Source organism: Cebus imitator, unplaced genomic scaffold (assembly GCF_001604975.1).
Source record: "Cebus imitator isolate Cc_AM_T3 unplaced genomic scaffold, Cebus_imitator-1.0 Scaffold25, whole genome shotgun sequence".
Classification (NCBI taxonomy): domain Eukaryota; kingdom Metazoa; phylum Chordata; class Mammalia; order Primates; family Cebidae; genus Cebus; species Cebus imitator.
Genome location: NW_016107340.1, coordinates 923651 through 942610, shown reverse-complemented (window position 1 = coordinate 942610; position 18960 = coordinate 923651). Strand labels below are relative to the sequence as shown.

The 18960-nt window shown below is 42.9% G+C and overlaps 1 protein-coding gene and 1 long non-coding RNA gene across 2 annotated transcripts in view; one reads left to right on the top strand and one right to left on the bottom strand.

Annotated features, from left to right (window-relative positions):
- SIAH2 (siah E3 ubiquitin protein ligase 2) overlaps positions 1-16745 on the top strand; it is a 21446-nt gene extending 4701 nt beyond the window's left edge. Inside the window, exon 2 of the mRNA XM_017522836.2 lies at positions 15180-16745. Within this exon, the coding sequence (XP_017378325.1) occupies positions 15180-15737 (558 nt within the window). The 3' untranslated portion in view covers positions 15738-16745. The remainder of the gene's footprint in view (positions 1-15179) is intronic.
- The window catches only part of LOC108300176, a 75252-nt gene that overhangs the window by 24988 nt on the left and 31304 nt on the right, over positions 1-18960 (bottom strand). The window contains exon 2 of the long non-coding RNA XR_001823286.2: positions 335-450. This is a non-coding gene — a long non-coding RNA (uncharacterized LOC108300176). The remainder of the gene's footprint in view (positions 1-334; positions 451-18960) is intronic.

Genomic DNA, 18960 nt, shown 5'->3' with positions numbered 1-18960 from the left:
GAAATTTTGACTTGTTAATTTCTGTGTTTGAAATCCTCTATCTAAAAAAAAAAAAAAAAGGAATGTCTAATAGTGTATGGCTTTCTTCCACTTGGGGTATTTATTTAATCCATTCTATGGCTTGTTCCATGCCTGGAAACTTTTGACATCCTGTTCTCAGACTTAAACTCACCCCTTCAGTGTGTGGGTTTAGGGGGAGAAGTGAAGGTTGACACATTTGTGTCAATGACATAGTCTATTTACCACCCAATGGCGTATTTTGATATAAGCCAAGTATTTCTCTCCCCAACTGTGAGAAATACTAATCCACTCTATCCTTCTTACACTATGATACCTTTTCTTTGTCCTCACTGAAAGTTTCTAGTAGCGTATCTCCAAATCATTATGGAATTTGAAATCCTCAGCCAGACAAGTCTTCACTGTGGTTGAATTGAGACAATGTCTGTGTTCCTAAAAAATAAATAAATACATAAATCAAACCAAGTCAGATTAGACAAAACAGTTGAAAGTTTAAAAGTCCGTGGCCTCCTCTAGGCCAGTGGAGACAAAGTCTCTAAATGGGAGCAGGGCCAGGTAATGCAGGGGAGAGAGGCACGCATGGCCTCAGGGTCAGGGAGACCTGGAGGAGCGGTGGAGACAGTGGAGAGCCAGGGAACAGGTGCCACCTCCCAAGAGGCAGCCTTTACTCAGCTCTGGCTGATTGGTTGGGGTAGGGATGTGGGTGCAGGCATATCAGACCTTTAGATTTTTTCAAGAAAAGCCAGAAATCTGGATTTTATTTCTTTAAGCGATGACATCTCACTATGTTGCCTGGGCTGGTCTTGAATTCCTGAGCTCAAGCGATCCTCCCATCTCGGCCTCTGAAAGTGCTGGTATGATAAGTGTGAGCCACCATGCCCGGCTTGGATTTTGTTTTTTATGTTAAATATCTCAATTTTTTTTCCAGCATTGGCTGACTTCACATTTACGGCCAGCACTTGCAGGCCAAACCAACCATGTCTCCAGGCCAAATTCCAGCTGCCAGCATGCCGCCTCTGATCTCATTCTCTTATAGACGCATTCCTTGAGCCTGGAAGTTGTCGTTTAACTCTTGCCATACATGAACTTTGGAAATCTATTAGGCCCTAACTGTTGGTGATTTTGTAACTGTTTTTATCCTTATTTTGCCAGGAGAATATTATTTTCTGGCCACCAGGAAACCTCAGATGATGTCCTTGTGACTAGATGTTTGACTCTATATAGATCAGTTTCTTTTTTGCACCTGAGGGTCTTTTAGACAAGGGATTGGACTAAATGATTATCTCAAGGTTCTTTTTACCCTAAAATTTTAAAATCTAGAAAGCAGTCCTAGTGAAAAGAATGCGAACAGGAAACAGAAGACTTGGGTTCTTGTCCTGGCTTTGTGTGACTTTGGTCCGGTCACATACTTCCCTGACCCTGTTTGTTCATCCATTTAAAAGAATGGAGGCAACACCTAGCTGGTGGGTGCTCGGAAATCAGATTAGAAGTGCTGCTGAGGGCTTTTGCTTCACCATATGGAATGGAAGATGGGTGGTATTAGGGTGCTTGGAAGGGTGTGATGGGGGGATCACCTGGAAGCACAGCCAATTAGCCAAAAATACTTGCAAAAATTTCTTGCTAACCCCCAGGATTCTCCTAAGATAAAACTGTTTACTTTGGAAATTGTCCCTAAAGTCCTCACTACTGCCTGACGTGGACAAGGTTGGCCCATAAAAACAGAGTGAACTGGCAAGGACCAGAGTCCACATATATTAACTCCAGGGCTCAAGATTTTAAAGAACAAAACTGATAATACACCTTTCATTGTATTTTACTCCTGGTATAAAGAAGAAGCATTAGAATACTATATGGCAGTACTAAAGCTTAATGATGATTCTACACATAATTGGCTAAAGATTTTTCACAGGTCACCACGACCTGGAACTGGAATAAATCATTATCGGTGGAAGTTGAGACTTAGTATAACCAGAAAAGAGGCTTACCAAAAGTTACAGCAGGTGTGGCCTATAAAATACCAAGATTGGATTAGACTCTCCCGTTCTGTGTTAGAGCTGTTTTTTGAAGCCCCATAAAAAGTGCTGTATACATGATGATAGTAAGTCCTCACTGTAAAATGTCTTAAGCATCAGACTTTTGCTTCTGACAAAATTTGCGAGACACGGCAGTTCTTATTCAAACCCATAAGGTCCTCACTCCTTGAAAGGGGCACTAGCAGGTACACATTTGCTGAACTGTGTACCAGTGCCAGCATTTGGAGCCACTGTGTATTGCTGGCGAGTTTTTCAGGACATGATCATACACAGGGTATTTGAATGTGGTTCTACTCAGGACTTCCTGAAAAGGAAAATAAGAAAGTCTTCCCAATCAAATGTATCTTTAAGCATTGGGGTATCCTTTTAAGGCTTTTGAGGGATACTGAAAATGCTCTACAGAATTTCATCAACTTTGCCCTACATTGGGAAACTGTTGTTTTCCTCATTTCCAATTTGGTAAAGATTTTAGGTAATGATTTTTAGACTGTGTGGCATCTGTAGAATAAAGGGTTATCCTCTTCTCAGTTTTTGCCCACAGGTGATAAAGAGATGGATGAAAAATGTTCCTGGTCAGGTGCGGTGGCTCATGCCTCTAATCCCAGTATTTTGGGAGGCCAAGTCAGGAGAATCGCTTGAATCCAGGAGTTCGAGACCAGCCTGGGCAACATGGTGAAACCTGGTCTCTACTAAAAATATAAAAATTAGCTGGGCGTGGTAGCTCGTGTCTATATTCCCAGCTACTCAGAGGGCTGAGGTGGGGGGATTGCTTGAACCCAGGAGATCAAGGCTGCAGTGAGCCGAAATCTCATCAATGCTCTCCAGCCTTGGTAACAGAGTGAGACGCTGTCTCAAAAAGAAAAAAAAGAAAAGAAAAATATTCTTCTGTTAAATGTGCAGGCCTATGCACTGCTTTAAAATTTTTGAATCAACAAAGATAGTATCTTTGGGTCCCTTTTACCCTAGGATCCCTCTTACTCTGGCAGTTTTGAGGGCAGCCCCTAGTCTGGCCCCCTGGTCCCAATCCCAACTCCAGCCCCACTGTGACTGGCTGGTGACCTCCAAGCCTCAAGGTTGCTGTGAGGACGAAACACAATAATAATTCATATGCAAAGTGCCTCACACAGCCCAGGCACTAAATAAATGTGCACAGTTAGAAACTGACGGAAAAAGAGAAAAAGGAATCGTTCTTATTTTTTCTCATAGATTTTCCCAATGTGCTTCTCTTTCCTGGTCTTATCATATAGGATTTTCATAGAGCTGTGTAAGTTGGCCTTTGCATTGGTTTTTCAGTGATGAGGTTTTTTTTTTTTTTCATTTCTTTAAATCTTTTGAGAGGGCTGGTTAGATTAAGCAGCATTTGAAATTATATGTATTATATTTTGTGTATTTTTACATATTTTGTTTTCTAAGGTTATAATTATTTTTAAATGTGGAACATATAGAAAACAATATAAAATTAAAATCTTCTATAATCTCCCTCACCTAAAGATAACCACTATACCATTTTGCATACATCCTTGCAAACTTATTTCTACATCAATGGAGTTTTCTTTAAAGAAAAAAAAAAAAAAGGCAGGTGAGATGGTGATATGGTTTGGATCTGTGTCCCCACCAAATCTCATGTTCAGTTGTCATCCCCAGTGTTGGCAGTGGGGCCTGGCGGGGAGGTGGTTGTATCTTGGGGGTGGATTTCTCATGAATAGCTTAGCCCCATCCTCTTGATGCTGTTCTCATGACAGTAAGTCTCATGAGATCTGGTTGTTTAAAAAGTGTAAAGCGCCTCTCCTGCCCTTGCTCCCACTCCCACCATGTGAGATGCCTCGCTCCTCCTTTGCCTTCCACCATTATTGGAAGCTTTCTGAGGCCTCCCAGAAGCAGAAGCCGCTGTGCTTCCTGTACAGCCTACAGAACCGTGAGCCAATTAAACCTCTTTTCTTTATAAATTACTCAATTTCAAGTATTTCTTTATAGCAATGGGAGAATGGACCGATACAGATGGGGAATCCTGTTGTCCACACCGTTTCATAATCTGCTTCTTCATCTAACACATCGTGACTGCTTTTCTACAGTGATCAAAATTCCGTAGGATAACATTTAATGACCGCATAATATTGCACTTCTATAACAGTACCAGAGTTATTTAATCAAGATCCTATTTGTGGTCATTTAAGTTCTGTTTTCTGAGACTTTTTTAAAAAAACACTGCTATAACCAAATCTTTGTACATACAAAAAATAGTTATTTCCTAAAGATAATTTCCTTGAAGTTGGATGGTATAACCCAAGGGTATCGTAGAAATCTAAGTGGTTTTTTTGTTTGTTTGTTTGTTTTTGAGACAGGGTCTCGCTCTGACATTCAAGCTGGGGTGCAGTAGCATAATCAAAGCTCACTGAAGCCTCAACTTCCTGGGCTCAGGTGATCTTCTCACCCCAGCCTTTTGAGTTGGAATTACAGGCACGCATCATCATGCTTGGCTGATTTTTGTACTTTTTGTAAAAACAGGGTTTCACCACATTGCCCAGGCTGGTCTCGAACTCCTGAGCTCAAGTGATTCTGCCTCAGCCTCCTGAAGTGGCGGGATTACAGACATGAGCCACCACACTCAGCCAGAGAAATCAAAGCTTTTTCATAGTAGAACCAAATTGTTTTCTCCCTTAGAATCATTTACAGTTGAGTGTCCATTTCTTCCCAGCAGCACCGACACTGGGTGTTAGTGTTCGGTGTTCTTAATGCTGCAGCCTGCTTTTCCTCCCTGGTGCAGTGTCAGGCCGGAATTGGCCGCTGCTGACCTATCCACTAACTTTACATCATACTCACTCTTGCCTTGGAGTTCCAGGCCCTCTCTTTCCCACAACCCATCTGCCTAGCCAATTCTTGCCTCTGCTCACCCCTCTCTTTCTGAAACTCTGAGTCTAGTGGTGGAGACAGATGTGCCAATGGGGCAGAGCCTTTCTGAAGTACTAGGAGCTAGGAGTCTGAAGACCTCACTGCCGTGGTGGCACCAGCTGCATGCTGAAGGATGCACAGCGGTTTGCCCATGAAGAAAGAAGGGGTGGAAGCTCATAAGGGGCCTGCGTGGGAGGCCAGCAGAGTTGTTTGTGAAGGATGTTGCCTGCCTTGCTTATAGGTGGCCCGAGCTAGGCGCCCATGCTCATGCATTTTATAAGTTCGGGGACAGAAACTCCAGTGTGGACTAATTACATATACAGTGTCTTTTTCACTACAACCTCTTGCCTATTCTGTGCCCATCTGAGGAACAGTGATCCCTCTTCCCATTCTAGACTCAAGGAGTGGCTTTTGCAGGGATGCCGGTGGTACCAGAGCCCTCTTATTAGGGTTGCTAAGTCAAATACAGAATGCCCAGTTATGAATTTCAGATAAACAACAAATAACTTGTGGGGCCAGAGAGGAGTAATAAGTATCCCAAATATTGCCTGAGAGATACTGGGCATCTTGTATTTTTATTTGATAATCTTTTTTAAAAAAAAATATTGAGATGCGCTCACTCTGTCACCCAGGCTGGAGTGCAGTGGTGCGATCTTGGCTCACTGCAACCTCCACCTCCTGGGTTTAAGTGATTCTCGTGCCTCAGCCTCCTGGTAGCTGGGACTTCAGGCTCATGCCACCACGCCTGGCTAATTTTTATATTTTTAGTAGAGATGGGATTTCGCCATGTTGGCCAGGCTGTTCTAGAACTCCTGACCTCAGGTGACCTGCCTGCCTTGGCCTCCCAAAGTGCTGGGATTACAGGTGTAAACCACTGTACCAAACCTCTTTGATCATCTTACAACCCTACCACTTAAGTCCTTTGGTGAATTCCATTGGTTTTGTTGAGAAATGAAGACTGCTGAGGGGAATAGAGCTATTTGAAGAACTGTCAGGGCAGTTGAGCAGCTGTGCAGGTGGGAGCCTGGCATGGAAGAGTGAGGGCGTACTGAAAGGGTGGGTGCGGTACTGGTCACACAGCAGAGAGCCTTTAACTCGGCTCTTTTAGGTGCTTTGTTTGCTCAAACATGCGCTTTGAAGGGACCTCACAAAACTGGCTCTCCAGGACAAAGTATGGTTGCCTGCTAATTGTGGCTATGGACAGATGAGAAAAGTCAACTTTTGTTTAAAGTTTCTAAGACTAAAAATAAACCCCTGCCAGCCCAGGGAGTTTTTGTAAGATTAAACACACCCTCCCTCGATAGCAGGATGTTCTCAGATTTCTGCAGTAATAATTATGCCAGGCCAGTTGTGGTGGCTCACGCCTGTAATCCCAACACTTCAAGAGGCTGACATGGGAGATTATTTGAGGCCAGGAGTTGTGCTCACTCCAGCCTGAGCACACAGCAGGACCCTCTCTCTTTTTTTTTTTTTTTTTTAATTTTATTTATTTTTTTTTACCCTCTCTTTTTAAAAAGAAAGAAGAAAGTGTGCCAGAGTCTTCCCAAGACACCTCTTAGTAAGAGAGCTAAAAGGTGGTTTGTTGACTTTCTCTTAGGCAAAACAGACAGATTTTTGGGCCCAGGATTTTAATTAGAATTGCCTTTCCCAGAAGAAATGTAGTTAAGTGTTTCTTTAATCTCACCACTGTTGGGTGACACTGTTTGACAGTTCTAGTGCTGAGTAATAGTGCCTCCTCATATCACTGTCTATAAAACGTGACTGCACTATTGGTTGATAATTATCTTTTGTATTTTATTTTTTTTTAAAGACAAAGTCTTGCTCTGTCGCTCAGGCTGGAGTGCAGTGATGCAATCTCAGCTTCACTGCAACTTCTACCTCCCGGGTTCAGGCAATTCTGCCTCCCCCTCCCGAGTAGCTGGGACTACAGGCGTGCACCACCACACCCAGTTAATTTTTTTTGGATTGTAGTAGAGATGGGGTTTCACCATGTTGCTCAGACTGGTTTTGAACTCCGAGCTCAGGCAATCCGTCCGCCTCAGCCTCCCAAAGTGCTAGGATTACAGGTGTGAGTCACCGCGCCCAGCCTGATTACCTCTTTACACCGCCTCACAGCACAATTCAGGAATTTACCATTCCAGTTAAGTGCAAATGTGCTAAGGTTCTTAGTGGAAGGATGCTAGACAGATGCAGGTTAGGTCTTATAAATAAGTCACAAGAACAGATTTCACTTTCTCCTGCCTCCCAAGTCTGAACATGATTAACCTGAGGAGTCCACAACTCTTCCACTGTTAGCAGTAGTCAAGGAGTAAGTCGTAGATAGTTTTATAGACCCACTCATAGGTGACTTGGTAGGCTTAAAGTCACACAGGACACTAAGTACTTGCATTGCAATCACAGCGACTCTACCATTGTTGTAAACATATTTTAAGCAAGAGAGACATACAGCCATCAAAAGGACAATGGTGCTGATGTTTTCCAGTCTAGGTCAGATCTCAGAAGAGCTATAAACCTTCTTAGTGCCAGGCATGGTGGCTCACACCTATAATCCCAGCATTCTGGGAGACCGAAGTGGGAGGATTGCTTGATGCCAGGAGTTCATAACTACCCTGGCTAACAAAGCAAGACCCATTGTTTTAATTTAAAAAAAAAAAAATTAAAACCTTCTCACTCCAAATAGTTTTGTAAATAAAATATGTGAAACACCTTTATCAAAAATGACAAAACTGTAGTACCTGAAATCGAAAACAAACATTTCCTCCTACATGATCTCAAGGTCTATTGAATTTTTTTAAATTCTGAGTTCCACAGTAAAACTTCTAATTAAAGTAAACTTAACATGGTGGAAAACATTCCATCTTCTGCAGATAAATCTAACATTTGTTCATTTATCAACAAATACTGCATGGGCAAGAAGCAGGCAATGAATCAGTACCAATAAGCAAAATTAACACATCCGTAAATTAACTGGAAAATAACCTGTGATCATTCAGTGGTCTTTGTGGGGCAGATAAACATTTTAAATCACAGAACAGCTAGCTTGAATTGCTAGAAGTCCTTTTAAAAGTTTGACTGATGGTTAAAATGTAACTTTTACCATGATGTGAATCTATACTAGGTTTAGCTGCCAGCTCCCATTTGCATCAGCCTAATTATCTGCTAATCATACATAACAAATTATACTGTGAGGAATTCATCCTTACAGTTGAGCTCATATAGCTCTTCTTCCCTCTTCTAGGTTCACCTCCCAAAAGAAAAAGGGGCCTTGGATAAATTTTATTCCTGATGCTCATCTTTCAAATTGGCCCGGAGCAAAGTGGAGTTTACCTTGGACCACTGGGGGTGTTAATAATGAAACTACATGCCAAGACCACAGACTTGTCAGGGACCCGGAAACCTTTAGAAGGATCAGAGGACGGTGGAGAATGCATTGTCTTAGGGGCCAAAGAAGTGTTGGTTATTATGACAATTCATTTCTCATTGCAAAGTTGTATTGGTTCACTACAGTCTCAAAGAGGCTCTAGTAAAAGAAAAACTACCAACTTCAGTTGCATTTACATGTAGTTATGTAGTTAAAGGTATATATTCTTTTAAAACAAACACCATTATGATAAAACTTAATTCAACCAATTCTGCATAAGTCATTTCTATCCCATAAAGGATAACTATGCTAACTCAGTCCCTGGATATTCTTTAATATGTTTTTGTAGGTTTATTTTTGAGACAGGATGTCTGTCACTCTGCTGCCCAGGCTGGAGTGCAGTGGCACAATCATGGCTCACTGTGCCTCAACCTCCCAGGCCCAAGCAATCCTCTCACCTTAGCCCCCAAGTAGCTGAGACTACATGTGTACACCATAAGGCCTGGCTTTTTTTTTTTTTTTTTTTTTTTTTTTAACTTTTTATAGAGATGGGAGTCTCCCTAGGTCGCCCAGGCTGGTCTCAAACTCCTGGGCTCAAGCTATCCCTTCATCTCAGCCTCCCAAAGTGCTGGGATTAAAGGTGTGAGCCACCTTGCCTGGCCATGTTTTTATTTTTACATGATTTCAAACTTACACAGCAGTTGCAATAGCATAAAAAATTCCCTCATGGCCTTTTTCCAGATTCACCAGTTATTTCCTTTTTGCTCCAGTTGCGTTATCGTTTGTGCTGTTTCTGCTCATACATATATTTTTTAACCATTTGAATATAAATTACAGGCATCTTGTCCCCTTACCCCTAAATACATCACTATGTTTCATCTAAAATTATTTTCTTATATAATCATAGCACAGTTACCAAAATGGGGAAATTTGACACACAGCAGATCCTATTATCTAATCCACAGTCCATATTCAAATTACAACTTTTGCCCCAATGTCCTTTGTAGGAATTTTGGTTTCTCATTCTAGGGTTATGCATTGCACTTAGCCGTCAGTGTGCATTCTGTGATCATTACAACTTATTTAGATTGAAGGAAAGCACCATTTGCTTTTGTTTACTCCAAGATAAAATCATTTCTTGGATTTAATTCAAAAGTTTAAGAGCATCAACAACAAAATATCAATTATGGTTTATTTTTCTTGAGACATTCTCATTTGAGGTGCTGGCAGGTATTTTGCTAATAAATTTCAGTTGTTTCCTAGGAGGTACATCGGTCTAGGCAGTGTGGTTACCTCAGTTTCCAAAAGAGATGTGCTTCTGCTGTGGAGCACATGCTCCTCCCTCCCATTGAGTAGACTGTTGATTGTTGGGTTCAGTACATCATTCTTGAATTGCATGGAATCAGATTTAATTAAATAGGTTATGTGACTTGTTCTAAACCAGTCACAGCATTCATGACCCTCACTAGCACCTTACTTAGAAGGCTTATTTTCCTTGTATGCTCATTTCATAAGTAAACTCAGTGTGACTGTGTTTATTAGGTAAATAACAGGTGTCTTGTGTTTGACTGTGTTCTGACATATCTCATTGTGTGTATTTGTGTATGAAGGGGTTTCTATGCTGAAAAGGGAAAAACCCTACCTAAATTCCAACTTAAATACAACCTTGAAACCCCACACCCAGGAAAAGAATGGGAACTATTTGCTGCTTTCTGCAAAGACCTAAAAAATGAGGGTCCTGATTACACATTGCATCTCAATGGCTGAACACATTTGCACAAGACTTTTGATCTACTGCAACATGAAAAGTTTCTAAAGAGAAGTCAGAAATGGGATTTCAACATCTCTTTATTTCTCATTCTGCTGGGCCATCTACCTCCTTTTTTTTGAGACAGCATTTTCCTCTTGTTGCCTAGGCTGGAGTGCAGTGGCATGACCTCGGCTCACTGCAACCTCTGCCTCACAGGTTCAAGCGATTCTCCTGCCTCAGCCTCCCAAGTAGCTGGGACTACAAGCACCCATCACCACACCTGGCTAATTTTTTTTTTCTTTTTTTTTTTTTTTTTTAGTAGTGACAGAGTTTTACCATATTGGCCAGGCTGGTCTCGAACTCCTGATCTCAGGTGATCCACCCAACTTAGCCTCCCAAAGTGCAGGGATTACAGGTGTGAACCATCGTGCCCGGCCCTACCTCCCTATTTTCTTCTTTAGTTTTCAGGGTGTGTGTGTGTGTGTATGTTCTTTAGAGAGGCTTACTTAAAACCTCTTTCCCCTCTGGGGAAAATGAGCAGATATTTCCCTAAGGAGAAATCTCATTTATAGCTGTGGGCTTGTCCCAGGAGACACAGGCAGCCCTCTGTGAACCAGCCCAGGTGCCTTCTCTCAATAATAAGAGGGTACAGCTAAGAACCAGACATCTAAAAGAAAGCCCTTCCCAGCTCAAACGCACAAGTCCTTGACCTTTTCACATTTTGTGGGCCAAGCCCTAGCCAGACCATGAAAAGTGAAACCTCAGGACTTTTTTGCCAGATGCCAGAGAAGGCTTGGGGGGGGGGCCCTAATGGCTGGTTCCTGGTTTGTGAGATGCTGCTGCCTTATTCCTGAGGGAGTGGTGCTTTCAGGGCTGTTTTTCTCTCCTTGCAAACCTGCAAACCAAAGAAGTCAATATTAGAACCCGCTTCCAAAAAGAGTGTATTTATGAACTTTGGATTTTATGTGTGTTAGGTTGCGGGCCAGGGGTGTGAAGGCAGATGTAAATTATTTGTTTCTTTTTCTCAAAATACTGAATCTTTGACTCCTGAGCTGTTGTGCTCAGTGAAAGAACCCTGGAGGGGCACCCTAGGAACGCAGGGCTCTGCTCCTGGTGAGGCCACAAATGACCACAGGGCCCTGACCAGTCAGCCATACTCTGGGAGCATCCAGCTTCTAGTTTATAAAATAGATAGAACGAGCTCCCTGGTGTGACTCCATGCTTCGCAAGCGATCATGTTCTGTTGTGTGGCAGGGCTGGCATTCCTGAGTTGCCCTGGTAGTGCTCATTGGGTGGGGCAGTGACCCACTGGACCTGCTTGCTGGCAGGAGCCCCTCCTTGCAACTGTGATTGTGACTGCCTGGAAGCCAGAGTTCATCATTATTGAGAATTAGAATGATTGGTTCTCATCAGAATCAGTGGTTCTCAACTGGGGCCATTTTGCCCCCTAGGAGACATTTGGCCATGCCTGGAGACCTGGAGACATTTCTGGTTGTCACAGCTGATGGGCAGGGGGTGGTTACTATTGGCATCTAATGAATAGAGACCAGGGATGCTGCTAAACATCCTACAGTGCATGGCACAGTCCCCATCACAAAGAATTATCAGCTCCAAAATGTTAGTAGCGCCACTGTCGAGAAACTAAATATAAATTCCATTGTCAGGAAAGTCCCTGACCTGCCTTCTCCTTTAGGTTTGTGTTTTGTTTTTTGTTTTTGTTTTTGTTTTTTTTTTTTGAGACGGAGTCTTGCTCTGTTGCCCAGGCTGCAGTGCAGTGGCATGATCTCAGCTCACTACAGTCTCTGCCTCCTGGGTTCAAGTGATTCTCCTGACTCAGCCCCCCGAGTAGCTGGGATCACAGGTGCACGCCACCATACCTGGCTAATATTTTATATTTTTTTGCTAGAGATGGGGTTTCACTATATTGGCCAGGCTGGTCTTGAACTCCTGACTTCAAGTGATCCACCTGCCTCAGCTTCCCAAAGTGCTGGGATTATAGGCGTGAGCCACTGCACCCAACCTCCTTTAGGTTTTATTCCCACTGTTTCCTCCACTCGCCCTGTGCTAGAACCAGATGGAACAACTCCATCCACAATCCACTTGTTTACAGTAAAGCTTTCCTTACCCTGTCCTCCTAACCCTGTCCCACCTTGAAATCACCTGTTGCCCTCCTGGTCCTCCTTTACACAGTTGTTAAATTTATTACATGGTCTTTCTCAACTGGAAACCCCACAAGGGCAGGATCCACAGCTGATTCCTTCTTGTACTCTCAAATAGCGGTTCTTAGCCCTGGAAACCCTTAGAAACCCTTGGAGCTCTTCACAAAAACACAAGCCCAAAGCCAGGGGCCAGTGAGACTTGGGTTTGCTGCTCAGAAGCACCTAGACAGTTTCATATACAGTCTTGGGGAATTCACAAACTCCTAAAGTCCTCTCTCAGATCCCTGGATGAGAGCCCCTGATGAAAGTGACAAACACCTATGGTGCTCTGAAATGTCATTTCAGAACAATGCCAAGACTGCTGTAAGTATGAAATGTGGCGTGCGTGTGTGTGTGTGTGTGTGTGTGTGTGTGTGTGTAGGGGGTTAAAGTTTAGACTTTAGTCATCATAAAAGTGGTACGAGGGGTTATGAAGATGTGAACCTTACCCGTGATGGAAAGAGAAGGAATAGATTGTCCTCAAAGTTCTGCTTGTTTAGGAAAAGCAGAGTAAGCACCTAAGGCTTTCAAACTATTTATTTAAGTTAATAGAGGATGTAGCAAGATCCTTATAAAAAAACATGAGATCATTGTCCACACAAATGCAAAGTAATGCCTTTTCTATTTGTGCAGTTTGGGGAGGTTCCCTGTTCTCTGTATTTGGGTGGAGAGAAGAGTTGAATATGTGACTTGTAAGGCAAACCAAATAATTCAGAGTATAAATACTCCTACTTGAGTGGGAAAAGTTATGAAATCATTGCCAGATGATAAATATTTGTTGTAAATGTCGAGTTCATCATGAACGAGGAGTGGTTTGGGGCTTTGGGCAGAGGTACAGGTGGTACCTTTCTGTGTGCCTTTGACCAAAGTTCATCTCATTCCTGGGATTATTCCTGTGTGGCTATGGTGAACAGTTCATTCTGAAACATCTTCAGATATTCAGGGCTTGTTTCAGCCAGAGAATCTGCCAGGCTCTGGGCCTAGTTCTTGCTATTTTTATTGTGTGTGTGTTTTTTTTTTTTTAAACTCTGGGCAGAAGTGTCTCACCCGTCACTCACAGAACATTAAGAGGCCCTGTATTCCTAGCCGCACCCTAGATTTAAAACACAGTTAATAGGGATTTGTTTTTCAGGCCTTATAAAGTAAGGAACACAAAGTATAAATATACATGGATAAATAAATTTGTTTCTCCTGAGTGAGTTCTCTTACACTCAGGCTTTAAAAATTAGTTCAGAGTTTTAAAAGTTTTAAAAGATTAACAATTCCTATGAGCAAAGTAAGAAAAATGAAACATTTCTGCCAGTTTCTGTTGAAGATTATAATCCGCTTAGGTATGAAGAAGTGGAGGTCGGAAGATGAGCTACATTTCTTTCTTCAAGTCACTCTCCTTCCCGATTAGGGGAGACTAATCCCCCTAAGAGTGGAGGCTGTCATCTTTGCTTCAGAATCCTCTGAGTGACTGTAGCTTAGCATCTTGTATGGAGAAGGCGCACAGTGCACAGTATCTATCTGCTTGTTGCTAGTGATAAATTCATCTATAAAGGTTCGAATTTGACTGACTTCAAGTTTAAAAGGGGGGTTATTCCATAAAGCAGGGCAGAGCAAAGTAAAAACTGCAGTGGTGGTTTTTTTAAAAGCAACTGGACACAGCATCTTAAAAAAATGACCTGGCCCTGCCCTTATTTTGTGCCTTCCTGTCTCAGTGGAGCAGGGGAATCCAAGTGTGGTAAGTCAGACAGTTCCCCTGCCACTCTCTGCTCCAGGGGTATAAGGCTGACACCTAGTTTCACCTGAAAAGGTGATTCAGGTTCCTTAATTCTTACAGAACAACAGCTTAGTACTCGGGGCAGGTGTCTGCTTGTGAGCTGATTCTCCATCTGGTATCTAGGAATTAACACTGTCATCTTGTGAGAGACAGGAGCAGAAGTCCAGTTCCTCTTGGTGTGGTCTTTTGCCACATCCGTTAGGAATGTCATCCCAAGTGCAAGGGAGAAAAAGGTTTTGTTCTCCTACCCTACTAAGGCAGCGTCTGAGGGGCAGACTGATCATATCAGCAAACTCATCTAGTTCTGCTTCCTCCCGGGCCTGTTGTGAGGGCCTGACATACCTGGCCATGAAGTCATGTGCACTCGAACTTGAGGAAGTGCTGGGGGTCAGCGAGCTTTGAGAGAAGGTTAGGCCCTTCTCATTTTAGCCTCCTCTGGCCAGAACCAGACTGACTGGCAGTCTTCGTAGTTAAGTAGCTCTTAGGTGTGATTTCCTTCCACCCAGAAAATATGGGCAAAGACCTCCCAGAGGGAAAGTCAAAAGGTTACAGTGGGGTGATATTTCTAGAAGTATGAAGGGGTCTCCAGGCCTCCGCTGCCCTAGCCTGATCATGCCAGCAGTAAAGAGCAAGAACCAAAGGGCAGCCTTCCCCATGGCCAGCCTGCCAGTCACCGGTTTGAGCCAGGAAGCAGTGGAGAGGGACAACAGAATTATACTGTTTTCACTATTGTCTTTATGCGAAAACTAATCTGGAGATAATATAATATTCCTTGCCCAACCCCGTCCCCAGCCCCAAGCAATTGAATTCTTTAAAAAACAGCTTCACAGAAAATATGGGGAAGGCTAGATTTTACAGGGCTTGCTCAACAATTTTGAGATGTGCGACGTAAAAGAATTTAGTTCTCGTCCTTTTGACAGTAGAACAGGGTTATGGAAAACAGCCTATTTCTGGTTCAGGAAATACCTTTGATTTTATGCATGACAACACTGATGATCAAGAGAGACTGAGACCTTTAATCTTGAATATTTCACTTGTTTTGAGCAAAAGTAGTTAAGAACACAGTTTAAGCCCAGGAAAACAGAGTAGTTAAGTATTTATAGAGGGTTGCACCATTAGAAGTTTTGAGAAGGCCCCATGGCTCAATGCATTTCTTTCTCTGCAGTATGCCACCACGGGCTGTTCCCTGACCCTGCACCATACAGAGAAACCAGAACACGAAGACATCTGTGAATACCGTCCCTACTCCTGCCCTTGTCCTGGTGCTTCCTGCAAGTGGCAGGGGTCCCTGGAAGCTGTGATGTCCCATCTCATGCACGCCCACAAGAGCATTACCACCCTTCAGGGAGAAGACATCGTCTTTCTAGCTACAGACATTAATTTGCCAGGGGCTGTCGACTGGGTGATGATGCAGTCATGTTTTGGCCATCATTTCATGCTGGTGCTGGAGAAACAAGAGAAGTACGAAGGCCACCAGCAGTTTTTTGCCATCGTCTTGCTCATTGGCACCCGCAAGCAAGCCGAGAACTTTGCCTACAGACTGGAGTTGAACGGGAACCGGCGGAGACTGACCTGGGAGGCCACACCCCGGTCCATTCACGATGGTGTGGCTGCGGCCATCATGAACAGTGACTGCCTTGTTTTCGACACAGCCATAGCACATCTTTTTGCAGATAATGGGAACCTTGGAATCAACGTGACTATTTCTACATGTTGTCCATGATGTGGCTTTCGTAAACCATCCAAATTATGTGGGCATAGTGCTCTGTGTTTAATAAAGGTTTTTATAAAGGTTTTATTCCACATGTCTTCACAAGTCAGGACCCACAGTTGCCCGTGTTTTGTTTGAACAGCAGTTTCTCATCTGGCATTGACCTGACAAAGTTCATTAAACTGGGATGAATGGGGTTGACCTGTTGGTGATTTAGAGGCTGTTCTGTGATCTAAAACAACTCTCTTATTAAATTTTATGTACTTCCTAAACAACGCTTGACAGGCCGTTGCACAGGGCTTCTGTAGATCAGTGTGTGAGGAATGGGAGGCCCCTTCCTGCCTGCCTTCCCATATTGGTCCCTTGTCATTGACAAAAGCACAGTGACTGTCAGCAGATTCCTTTACTTTTGTTTGTGGGAGGTAGGAATTGTTTTAATGCATTTTAAACAGTGTTTCTCAAATTGGACGGCTAATAGACATCGAATCGCCCGGAGTGCTTATCTTAAAATTGCAGATTTAGGGAGCCTGCCAATTTAACAGTCTCATCTGGTGATTCTTTTCAACAGCAATGTTTGAAAATTACTGGGCTAAATTGTGGGAAAGGGTCCAGATTTTAAAGGTGCTTTAAGGTTGCCCTCTGCCGATACTGTGTTTCTACTGTTTCATTCCCTAACCTCCCCCGACCCTCAAATTAAAACTAGAACTACAGATCCACATGAACACACGCCTGAGATCTGGTCACTCACTTGTGTTTTGGGTGGATTGCCTAGAAAGCAAGTCATATGGCCATTGATAGTTCTCATGTAATTAGTTTTGCTCACCACTAGACCAGGGGACCCGTTTACACATGGCTTCCCTTAGAAGCCCTACTCGATAGTAGCTGGTATGAAAGACTAGATCAGTAGATTGGAAAAGCTTTATAACAGGTGTGTCATATGCTTGCTATTTAAAGGTGTGTGTTGGTTTTGTTTTTCTGCCACATTCACTAGTTTTTTAATAAATATTTTCCAAAAATGGATGTTGTGCTTTATTTCCCTAATTGAATAACGGGTATTTATTGAGCATCTACTATGTGCAAGTGCAATGAACCTTTACCACTGCATCTGGGGTTGGAACTTTCACTGTTTTCACTGAGGAAACAGTCATTGGGCCAAGGTCATGACATGGGTCCATGACAGCACTGGGGTCCAGGCTGACACATCTGAACCACTGACTGTTGGTGGTACAGGTCTCCTCCCAGGGCTGTCATTTCTGTCTGACAGTGTCAGCAGCTGTGCAAGAAGAGGATTGCTTCTGCTTTACTGAGTGAGAAGGAAGACACTTGGTCAGTGCTGACATCCAGAGTGCTGGGGTTGATCCAAGGTGACCCACTCCCTCAGTCCCAACGCTATACTCCCAAAATAATTCAGAGATTAGGGCCAAATGCTTAGTGAGGATTGACAGCTGCTTACCTCAGTGTCCCAATTTCTTTTCTTTTTTTTTTAAGAGGGAGGTTGGAGTGCAATGGTGTGATCTCAGCTGACTGCAACCTTGCCTCTGGGTTCAAATGATTCTCCTGCCTCAGCCTCCCAAGTAACTGGGACTACAGGCCCATGCCACCACACCCGGCTAATTTTTGTATTTGTAGTAGAGATGAGGTTTCACCATACTGGCCAGACTGGTCTCAAACTCCTGACCTCAAGTGATCCACCTGCCTCAGCCTCCCAAAGCGCTGGGATTAGGGCGTGAGCCACCAGGCCCAGCCATCAGTGTCCCAATTCCATTTGCATACTACCAAGTGGAGGTGATGGCTTTGGAGTTGATTTTGTTTTTTAAGTGAGATACAGTGTTAAGATTTTAGCCGGCATAGGGGTCTGGCATTTAAGGAATTGCTAAAGTAACCTCTTCTAGGCTATTCTTCAAATAAAAGTGAAAAACGGTTGCCTGCACAAAAGTAGGGGTTTTGTGGTGAATGAATGAAAACCATAACTCTTATCACTAAGAAAGTCATATTTCAAGCCAGTATACAGAGGGGTCTGTGAAGGTGAAACTAGGATCTAGGAGCAGGTGAACTTTGACTCTCAGGACCAGAGCCAGTCCAGATATGGCCTCCAAGGCCCTCTCGGCACCCACTCAAGGTGCAATGTGCATACACTAGTCAAGCTTGGCAGCATCACTTCATGTCCACGTCTTACCCGCTTATTACGTGTGACAGAGGAAACAGGACTGATTGGTTAACAGTGCACAAAAGGCAAAACTGTAAACAAAAGACTTGAAGGAGGAGAAAGTGGACACAAGTTATTCCAAAAGCACACAAAGAGACTTAGCCCAAAGAGGTAAAGTGATGGGCCAGCAGCCACACGGTGCATTAGTGGCAGCACTGGTTCTAGAATTCATGCTTCTTGATTCCTCATTCAAATTTGGTTCTAGAAATTAACAAATGAAAATGTTGTAGGCAACGCAACTCTGAACTTTTATTTTCCACAGTTTTTTAGTTCCCTTTCATCTCTGTCACTGGAAATCTGTAAACTTAACCTTTACTCTTGACTTTCTTGAAACTGTGCAGATTCTACCAGAAAACAAAAATCCCCAGGTTGTTCCCTGTTTTAACAGGAAGTGAAAACAGCAAAAAAAGATTATGTAAATGTAAATGCCTTTTTATACAGTTCCAATTGCAAATGCAATTTAAAACAGGATGAGTACATTCCTTGGCTCGTTGCTTAAAAAAAAAAAAAAAAAAGCAATGATAGGCATTTGTCAAAACTCATCACACAGTCCACTTAAGTATTTAAAAATAAGAATTTTTTCTCTTTACTGTTCTAGTTCAATATTCTAATTTGATAAAAAAAATCTGGTGATTAAAAGATGGTAGATTAAGCCTGTGTCCTAGGATGCATGAGTCATTCTAAAGAAAAAAGGGTTCTCAAAATACCTTGGGCGAAAATGTTAACAGTCATTAATTCTGGGTGCCTAGAACTTGGGTGTACGTTATATTATTAGTTGCATTGTTCTATATTTTTAATTTTTTTTAAACAACCAACCAACCTTGAGATCGGGGTTCCCAATGTTCTTGTAAGGAGGAACTGGTCTTGGTTTACCTGAATCTGGAAGATTCAAAGGACTGAGACAGTGGAGTTCTCAGAGGGAACTGTCCAGGGGGTTATGGGATACTTCTGAGAAGAGGCGTTGAAGCATCAACCGTCTTGGAACTCTGCCAACTAGAACCTTGGACTCAACTGACACATCCAAACTAA